Here is a 10,404-nt window from a genome sequence, read left to right on the forward strand (position 1 = left end):
AAATCTATTAAATGCCCTTCACACCTCTCCCACTTGCACAGCTGTTACAACACAGGCTTTTGCTGGGTTATCTACATATACAAGCGACTGCAAGTTTTTAAACAGACCAGAAACTTCAGCACAGTCCAATAACCTGCTGTGGATATACTGTAAACCCATTGCAATAACTGTCAGTGAGTACACTGTAAACCCATTGCAATAACCTGCTGTGGATATGCTATAAACTCATTACATCAGCTGTCTCCTAATATTAGACACAAGCTTTCTTTAGCCCAAGGCGGACTTGAATAATTGAACTATCTGGAAGAATTATTTATGTCTGTTGGTAGCTGACTTAATGGAGTGTAATCATTTAATGCTTGTCAACAGCTATGTACTTTAAACTTGACTAGGCAACCTTCATGGGAAAAAACAGCACACGATTTGAAGCTGTTCTCCATGGATAATGCAGATGATTTTTGTTATCTTGCCCTGTTTTTGACAGGGTAAGGTAAACTAAAATATATTGCCAGAAATCAAACCAAGAACCGATGTAGTTGTTAAATATGTGCTTTATATTAATGTACTGTGTCTGGAAAGGCGTTTTAGAAATGTTCTTAATGCCTTTTATACCTAAAAAATGAGTTTTATTTTTAGTAAATCAAGAAGCATCAATTAAATCAAAATCAACACTTTTTTTTAATTTCAAAATTGCAGAAAAAGGAAAGTTTACATCCCAGGCAACACCATGTACTTCTAGTTCTTTACAGCAAGTGATAACCCAGTTACCTCACTTGTGAGTTAGGTGTATTGTAAACCATTGGGTAAGGTAAACTGGTACTTAAGGGGTGAGGGTGGAGAAGATTAAAATATACAAAACATACAGTTTACAACAGTACCAGTGGAGAGGCCATTAATAAAACAGACAACAACAGAGACGACACACATTTGATAGTGAAAAGAACTAATGTAACCACTGCAATGATGCCAATAAGATCTTACCAGACTGTTAAACAATTTAAAAAGCATACATCTCTATAGCTAAGGATTGAACAGAAATCCCCAGATACATACTGCAAGTTAATTAGATTGAGCTGAAAGGTCAAACGTTCCCTCCCAATTCTACCTTTGTTTGACCCACTGATGTCATAACTGAGCTGCTGTTGGATTGGCTACTCGTTCACCCTTGACACCGACGGCTGCATTAAGTAATAAAGCTGGAAAGCGCAATAGCTATTTCATATATTTAGGCAATGTGTTGCATAGAGATAGACCAAGCCCGGTGACAGACCGGTGTATTTATTGAATAAAATAAAACCATTTACCTTATTTTAGCATCAGTTGGTCTGCAAGTGAGTTAAAATAAAATCATCTACTGGATTAAAGGGGGACCACACGATTCTTCACATACAAACCTTGCCAATAGGACAGCCACTTATCAGAGCTAACAGCACTACTCCAAGAGAATCCCCACTAGGGGAATAACATCACAGTGGATACAGGAATAAAGGAGTCTTCCAGGTGTACTGTCATTTGATTTCATTTCTACTTATGAAAAGTCGGAGCTAATGTCTCTACCCTGACTACCGATGTAGTCAGTGAAGACCAAACACTGTAAAGTACATAGCGCATACAATTGATTTGTGCTGTTCAGCTGTTACGTACAGAACAGGCTTTACAATGCTTGGTAGGTCTGTCCATGTGCCTTTTACTGCAAGTCATGGCTTCATCTATGGAGACCGACTTATCAGGGCCATAGGAGGGTTACATTTGAGATAGGAAGGGTACTCTTTGAACAGATACAAGATGTTGTAACAATGTAAGAATATTAATACAGGTGAAATATGCATTGGAACATGATACCTATTCAAAGTGCCCTTTTGTTTAGAGTTGTAGAGTTACAGTGACAAAAAGTACAATACCAGTATAATGGGTGCAACAACAGATGTGTTTTCAAACGATATCAATGAGTCTAAAGTCAATTTAGGCTTTGCCTTATTACCAGATCCCCCAAAAAACAAGTTAATCCCTGAATATTAATTTAAATTAAATCGGCTGGAGTGAAACATACAGTTGCAATGCTGCTGTTCACAGCCATGGTCGCATGGCTGCTTTTTTTTAAATTCTCCTTTTGTTTTTTGTTTGTTTGTTTATTTTTTTTTTTACAAATTAACTTCATAAACACACTAAATCCAAATGCAATCTGTACATTTTTAAATTCAAAAGGTGTTCTAAACAAGAACAATAATATGTACAACAGTGACTACTACCTAGCACACCAAAATGATTAGGTCTGCAATGATTTTCTGGTAATAGGGTATTAACTGTATGGATATCCAGAATGTGTTTATATATATATAATTTGTAGGATTTTAAACTTAAAAAAAAAAAAAATCAAACTCTGAATATTTTATAGGATACCTGCATGTTTGGGTACTAAATATTTTACAAAGAAAAAGTAGGTGTATTGTAAAATTAGGTGTATTGTATTTCTACCTGCATCATCATTGCTGTGATTTGACACATTTAGAATATTAGTCAACAATTGTAAACTGTGTGTGTGTGTGTGTGTGTGTGTGTGTGTGCTCACAGATTAAAATCATTGCACTTCTAACATTTTTATCCCAGTCTAAGGTTCAAGGCTTGAAAGCTACAGCAGCAGGTTTGAATATTTCATTAAAGGTATCGCTGTTTTTCCTTTTTCGTGAAAAAGTAACCCCAGCAATTGCAAAAGAGGCTGTCTTTACTCTTCAAATTAAAAGCGTGAAAATCATACAACAGACACTAGCTTTTAAATGTCACAATTTAAGCTGATCTGTTTTCAGTGCAACAGTGGTCTAGTTGTTTCGCGAGACACTTTTTACATGCGGTGCCTATATTCTCTAGTATGGTGAAGGGATAGAATTTGTTTTTTTGTGTGTGTGTGAATTGGAAAGCCAGTATATAATCTTAATGCCAAGCTATACCATTGCTTGTGTTAAATTCAAGTTTGTGTAAGATTGAAAAATGACATGGCAAGCATTGTGACACAGAGTTAATACAACATGCTTTATGTTCTACTTCAATTATAGTTCCCATCACAGACCTGGTCTTATGTTGGCCAAAATGGGCCTTGCAACAGTAATGAAGAGTAAACCCTACATTTTTAAAAGCAGAATTTAACATTTCAGCTCTGTAGGTATATAATGGGCTATAGGCTAGTTCACAAGATAATTGGTAAAGCATATGGCTTCTATGCAAACATTTCATCAACTTACATGTTGCTTCGTGTCTAGTTTTGTAAAATGCCTTTTTTGTAATTTTCAGAACAAAATGATACATTCCTCATAGAATCCAAAAGCTCTAAAAACTGAACTGAGTTTCTCTTGATTATTACATCCAATCAAGGTTTCCTGTTCAAGGTCTGTGTGTGTATATATGTGTAAACAGTATATACACAGTCAGCTGCTGTACGGTAATAAATAATTACGTATGCAACACCTGAACTAAAGTGTGAGTGAACTTTGCAATAAACCAGAGAAACATCCCCAAGGTTTCAAGCTATGATGTTATCAAGGACAAAACTTGTGGAAGTCAGTTCCAATAGGTTTTACAATAGGAGGATGTCTTTAGAGTTGGGGGAATAATTACGCTTTAAATCAGTAATTAAGACAAGATAGGGAGATCAGTACACCTATTCAATTACTTTTCTTCATTAAAGTTTGGTAAAATCTAATGTTCTTTACCTACACTTGAGATTTGTGTGTTCAGAAACTTTAGCTGTAGCGGAGAGTGATTATTTAACATTCTCAGTAATATCTCTTTCCAACAAGCAGAATGTTTCTGTGGAGTACCATGACTGATTTATATTTGCAGTGGTATTTACAATAGAGGTGTTTCATGAAGGGTGACATCAATTCCATACATATTTAAATATGGTCTAAAAAAAAAACACAATATAGTTTAGGTTTGATATTCTATTTGAAAGCCATACACAGTAGCCAGTTTAAATAACAGCAGTACTTAATTTGAAAGAATGCTTTTTTTTTTTTTTTTCCTTTGGGTGGGTTGGGGGTATTTGTTTATTTAATTAGTACCTGGTTTTTCTATGCTATATATATATATATATATATATATATATATATCTATATATTATATATATATATATATATATATATATAATATATATAGTCTATACGACATAGGGTCGGTGGGCCTGGGCCGGGGGTATATATATTTAATTGTTAGTACGGGAGGGGGTGATAGGCTAGTCAACATATTGCGGAGAAATATACTTTGTAGTATCAAAAGTAAGTTCAGTTTAAAATAGCCATAACATATATCGTATAAGTAAGACGTCGTATATATATTTTTTATTATTATTTCTATTATTATTAGCCATATATTAAAGGCAAACTGAAAATATTCTTCAGCACTGGCATGATTTGCTTTTGATTTAAAAAAAATTGCATTATGCTAAAAGAAATTGTGTACATTGTGCATAGTTTTTCCCAGTGTTATGTTTCACCTCAGTGGTAAGTGCAATAATGTATCGCTGTCATTTGGATAAGTGCACGTAGATCACTGTTGCACTGAAGCCTCACAGAGTAAAAAATATTTTTACATTTTTTTTTTTTTACAATAACCGTACATTTAAACTGCTTGCTCAGTCCCAGCGTCGAGTCCATTGCATTCTTCCTTTATAATCCTATTTAACTTCTCATACCTCCCCAACCCATACAACTGTGTTACCTCTCTTTATATCTGAAACCTCACAGTGGAGGCGGTTCTGTTTCCCATTTAGAACAAATAAAGAATCTTCTGAGGGTGTCACCAGGTGTTGTCCAAACAGCCCACTGTTCTTCACCACTCTATTAGAACGACTCCAGGGCCAATCGTCGGATGGGATGGGATCTTTTAGGTTCTTTACAACATCCAGCCTCCCTGTTGACAGCTCGACAAAGAGCATGTCTGTTTGATTTTGAGAGGCTGCGTATATGCAATACTGATTGGCCTCTGTAAATGACGGCTGGAAAGCCAAGTCCGAGATGCTCAGGCTAGTTTGGAGGTCTAGGGTTGACTGTAGCCTGCCTTCGAAGGTGATGGTTTGAACTTGGATCTTTCCGGTGTGTTCGCTGGTGGTTACAACATAGCGTCCATCGGGGGAGATGGATGTAGTCCCTGTTATGTCCTGATTGTAGCCGATGATGGAATCAGTCACGCCGTCTATGAGGAGCTGAGGCTGGGGTGATGTTGAGTTCCTGCCCTCACAGAGGATGAAGTAGTAGCCCCCCAGGTGGGTGTAGGCCATGCTTACTGGGACACAGCTGTAGTTTTTGAGGCTGATGGTCTTGATGCGAGAGATGGTCTCCAGATCAATCTTGTGCACAGCCGGCTCATTCTTGAGAAAGATGAATCCAAACCTGCCAAATACAGACAGGACCAAGACAGATGAAATGCAGACATCTGTACTGGTAGAAAAACAGGCAGCACTTTACAAGTGTCTAAGTATTGTGTATTTACATAGACGTTACTTAGTAAATGAATGTGTACTTACACAATTACTATGTTGTTGTTATTATGCAGTTACAATGTACTTAATGTGTAATTTTTTTGACAATTGTGTATTGCATATTGTGAAAAAAAACATTCAAGTACATTGTAACTATGCATAATAACATTGTCATTATGTGCAAATGTACATGCATTTACTATGCAAATGCACAGTAATTAGAGACACTTAAAGTAAAGTGTTACCGGAAAACACTGTACAAACCTTTGGCATCACTGCAATTTACAAACGATACCTTTGTTTCTCTTAGTGAAAAGTAAAATCAATTTTTCTAGTAATATATATATATTTTTATTTTAGACACATCGCTACATAAAGGGTTTGCTCTTCTAGGGTCTTCCATCATTTAAAACAAATAATGAGACTTTAGCATACCAGCCAGTTCAATTAGAAATTTAGACACTGACATGTATGCATTGACAGCCTTATTTCACACTTAACTTCATACTTATTACCATTGAGTAAAGGGATAATGACATTCATTACCAATGACCCTGTGCCTGACAGCAATTGGTAAGATGTGGAATCACTTAGCCTTAGACTTGAAAATTTAAGTTAAGGGAGCAGAGACTTTTTTTTCCCCCACCCATGATTATATATTTATATATGACTTGCACGCACAGTTCCCATGCAAAACGGAAATTAAGATTATTTAATTTAAAATGCATTACGTAATATTAAATGGGATTTCTCTTACCTTACGTGTGTAATAATGAGGTTTGTCGGTGGAATAAAGAAGTTCTCCACTCTTTCAAAGGGAGTGTGAGTGATTCGATGTTCCTCTCCTCCGCTGGACTGAGGGATGACCTGAAGCACAACGCAGTATTTAAACAAGCAGTAGCTTTAAACATGGGATTAGACAACAAGTGACAATAGAGAAAGATCAGAAAGCAGCAGCTTCCCAGGGACACAAACAGTCTTGATGGATTGCATCTTTCAATTTGCTTAGGGATGAGATTTTTCTGCAGTATCAGCGCAAAATATACATACATCATAATCAACCTCAAAATACATAAATGACTGCATTTTTTTTTCCTTTTGTTGACACTCATAAGCACAACCTTCAAGAAACCGATTACATGTATGTATTTATTTATTTATTTCTTGACAAGGCCAGGACAAACATTGCCTAATGGAAAACAATGAGTTATGTTGTATTTTTTGCCCAACCATTCAGTCTTTGTGATACTTTTGAGTTGGTTTGAATACCGTCCGTCAATAAAAATCTAACAATGCATTAAGAAATATTCGTTTTTTTGTATGTTTGTCTTCATGTTTAAAGCAATACACTTCAGCTTTCATTAGACCTCGCCTGTGGATGCAGCTGACTTCAGCCGAAATCAATGTACTGTATATGTTTTCTGAAAACTTTAGGATGACACACTGACATACTTTTGGGCAAGTGTATCTCTGAGGATTAGCCCACATACTTTGCACCACTCTCCTGTGGTGAACTGTGATTAACATGCCAGTGCAGTGTGATTTTTTTTTTTTTTTTTTTTTTTTTTTTTTTAAGCGAGGACCTGGACCCACACTGTGTTCTTAATTAAAGCATGGATGGAAACATTGGCCCTTCATTCCAATGTAAGCCAGCTGCCTCCAGCCGAGAGGCACTTTCCATTTAAATGCATCACTGAGACTGACGAAAGTAATTAATTTATTATGTCAAAAGCCTTGACAAATTAATCCAATGGTTATTTGTATCGTCATAGCACTGTTGAGGTTTAAAAAAAAAAACACTTTCCTATCAGGCTATTTTTATTTTTATCACCTTAGATCTTGCTCATCTCGTGATATTCTGTCCTGCAAAATATTTCATTTACAACTGTATCTAAAGCTCAGCTACTTCCATCAGTTACGCCACCCTAAATAGTGTGAAATGTAGGTTGCAGCAGCAAGTTCTTGCTAAACTTCAGGAGGCAAAGTTCTGCATCCACAGATCTGCAGCTAAACAGGGACCAATTAAATCAATGGCTGCTAGCACCTACTCCCAGTAGGCTCTTCTTTTTGTCCCCCTCGTCCCCTCCCCTACAGCTTGTAGGTCAGTGCTGTTCTCACCCTATCTGACCCTTACCTGTACCTCAGAATTAAAGATGATTAGAGAGACCCCTCCTGCCTGAAATGTAGAGCTAGGTTTCAGAGCACACTGATCTTGAGAGAGCTCTATCAGCACTACCAGGCTCGGTGGCAGTAACTGCTGTTCAGTTCTGCTATGAGTCAGACATTATGGTCATTTTTCCTGTCGAGGATTTTGCAGGACAGACAGTTAGAAGCCCATTATAACTGTTGCACTTAATTAATAAGGGTTGATGGGTTCAAACACAATAACACTACTGTAATACAGCATTGCTGATTACTTAAGTTTTTTTTTTTTTTTTTTTTTTTTACCTTTTAGGTTGTGTCTTATTAATTGCACTGCAAGCATACATATAGTGTAATTTTATATAGTACAGCAGACGAGCAACTGCAATCATTTTGTAATTAGACATTGGGTTGCATTGTAATAACACAACTGTGTGCCATTGTACAATGCTACTACATTTTGAAGGAATAAAAAATAAACCAATTAGGAAAAAGTATTTCCCTGTGTACACACAGTTTTATACAGATGACTAAAAATAGAAAATACATTTAAAAATGCTTTATTGCATGTATGCTGTGGCCAACATTAATCTTTTCTTTCCTACAGCTTGAAAATCAAGAGGTAGAGATTATTTTTAAAGGATTTCAAATTTGTGAAAGACATTCAGATGTTTGCAGAAAGATATTAAGCAGAGCGAGATTATGGTGCTTGATGGCCCACTCTTCAAGCAGAATTGTGCCCCTGGCATTAAGGAATACTCAATGGGTAGGTAAATTACTTGCATGACAAATGATAATGACACTATCAAGCTACTGATTCATGGTCTGCACCCTATGCCTGTGCTTTTTATGGTATGCTTTTCTTCATGAAATTGCTTTCCAGCTTTCTAAAAGTGCATAGTAACCTAGCTGTTATCATTCTTCAGCAACAATAGGTGTTTTAAAAATGTATATTGTGCTCCCTGTTATATATCTAAGGAAATGAATAAGCAATTACCCCAGTAAATCTAACATTATTCAGTTAGATATTTTTTTTCTTGATTTTATTTTTTTAAGAAATGACCCAGGGTCAAGGCTCTAGATTATGCAGTTCTTTAAGAAACACTGTTAGAGGTAATCTCATGGTTTTAACAGGCATTACCAAAACCAGCACACAACTTGGCACAGGATTTCAGGCTGACGTACCTGCAGGGTTGGGCGAGTCCTGTGAATGTCACCCCAGCTAAGCACCCACACCTGGTCATGTGATTTGTCGTAGTGCAGTTTCACTGGCACAGGGTCTGTTTCAACAACCTTCAGAAGAGAAGATGATTTCAGTGATCGCTTAAACACAAGGAAATAACAAAATCAAAGCCTTGGTCTCGCAGTCATGCTGGCCGAGCTGTTGCACTTCTGGTCCTGCAGGCTCAGATGTGTTCATGGTTAAGGAATGCCGTCGCTCCCACAGTATCATGTCTTATCATGGTGGCAGAAGCTGTTGTCTTTAGTGAATACAATATACTTTCCGTCTTGGTCTGACTACTGATCATGACTCCCTGCAGTCTGCTAGGTTCACATTGCCAAACGCACCAGAGTTTTCTGACATGTCACAGACAACACGCAAGTTCTTTTTTTTTTAAATGGCGTTAAACTATTTTCTTTTAGTACAATGTGGGCTTGAACTAAATGACACCTGTGCTGGCTTTGCATCTTTACTTTTTAAAAGACAAGAGCTACACCAGCAAGACCCGTATTCAACTTTAGAGATTTTAGTTTTCTAAATACACAAGTTCCTATTTTTAATGATTTAAATGAAGGTGGTGTTTAGACTCCCACCGAGTAGATCAGTCGAATATAGGTTATGAGATAAAGACGATCAACACGACAAAATAACGAGGAGAAACGGCATGAAGGATAATCAAAAGTTTATTGGCTGAGCCAGTTTGACTACATTTAATGCTACTCTATTTTACACTTAGGAAAATATTTTGTAGTACACTGCTGTGCTGCAAGCCTCTCTGGTATCTCAACAGTCCTTTTATCATTCTTGACAAGCTGCAAGGGGGAAGCAGAGGAATGAATATATGCTTAGCCAGAGTCCGCATAATTCATTCGTAGAGAAATAAGATCCATGGGTTAATATTTTCTTTGAGAAAGTAAAGATCCCTTTTTAAAATGTGGAAGTTCTCTCTTTTTTTTTTTTTTTTTTTTTACCCATTTCCCTTTGAATTCAGAGTGAACAGCCAGGGAATTGGGTTCTAGTTTGGCAGAGGGTAAAAAAAGCTTGTCTTCCATTTCTGAAGGTGGGAAACCTATTAGGGGGAAAAAAAAAAACAAGAAAAGAAAAACGATGGTATCTTTTCACAAGTTTCAATCTTACGCCAAACAAAACCTGACACAGCTGAAACCTATTTTCTTTTAGCAAGTCTGAAAGAGCCTAGGAGAACAAATTAACCTCTCTCTCTTTGCAGAAGGTTCTCGTACAAGGTCAGGGCAAACACTTGGGGCTCGTTGTAATGGAGTGGCAAGGAGCTGGAGTCATTATGCTGCACTTGCACTGCAGAGAAACACTGGGCATCATTTTAGCTTTCTGACCCTCAGTAATCTCTGAAGGCAATTTCTTAACAGCTTTAGAGAAAAGAAGAGCAGATGAACACTGACCTGTACAACTTTCTGAGCCTGAGTGTCTACAATCAGTACTCTGTTCTGAACGGGCTGTGTCGCATATATGTACTTCTCTCTGACATTGACAGCTGAGGCCCAGACACAATGCTGAATTGCATCTCCGTCACCTTTGGGGCACATCTCTTCCT

General features: G+C 37.1%; 1 protein-coding gene across 3 annotated transcripts in view; it reads right to left on the reverse strand.

The window, feature by feature from the left end:
- Window positions 1-4,327: 4,327 nt before the first annotated feature.
- The window catches only part of LOC121296914 (follistatin-related protein 5-like), a 102,333-nt gene continuing 96,256 nt past the window's right edge, over window positions 4,328-10,404 (reverse strand). For 2 of the 3 annotated variants that reach the window (XM_041222822.1, XM_041222821.1), the window contains 4 exons: window positions 10,253-10,402; window positions 8,798-8,905; window positions 6,228-6,337; window positions 4,328-5,381 (listed from right to left, as the gene is read on the reverse strand). In XM_041222822.1, coding sequence (XP_041078756.1) covers window positions 4,679-5,381; window positions 6,228-6,337; window positions 8,798-8,905; window positions 10,253-10,402 — 1,071 coding nt within the window. In that variant the 3' untranslated portion in view covers window positions 4,328-4,678. The remainder of the gene's footprint in view (window positions 5,382-6,227; window positions 6,338-8,797; window positions 8,906-10,252; window positions 10,403-10,404) is intronic. The other variant, XM_041222823.1, reaches the window with a different exon arrangement.

This window comes from Polyodon spathula, chromosome 22, assembly GCF_017654505.1.
Source record: "Polyodon spathula isolate WHYD16114869_AA chromosome 22, ASM1765450v1, whole genome shotgun sequence".
Classification (NCBI taxonomy): domain Eukaryota; kingdom Metazoa; phylum Chordata; class Actinopteri; order Acipenseriformes; family Polyodontidae; genus Polyodon; species Polyodon spathula.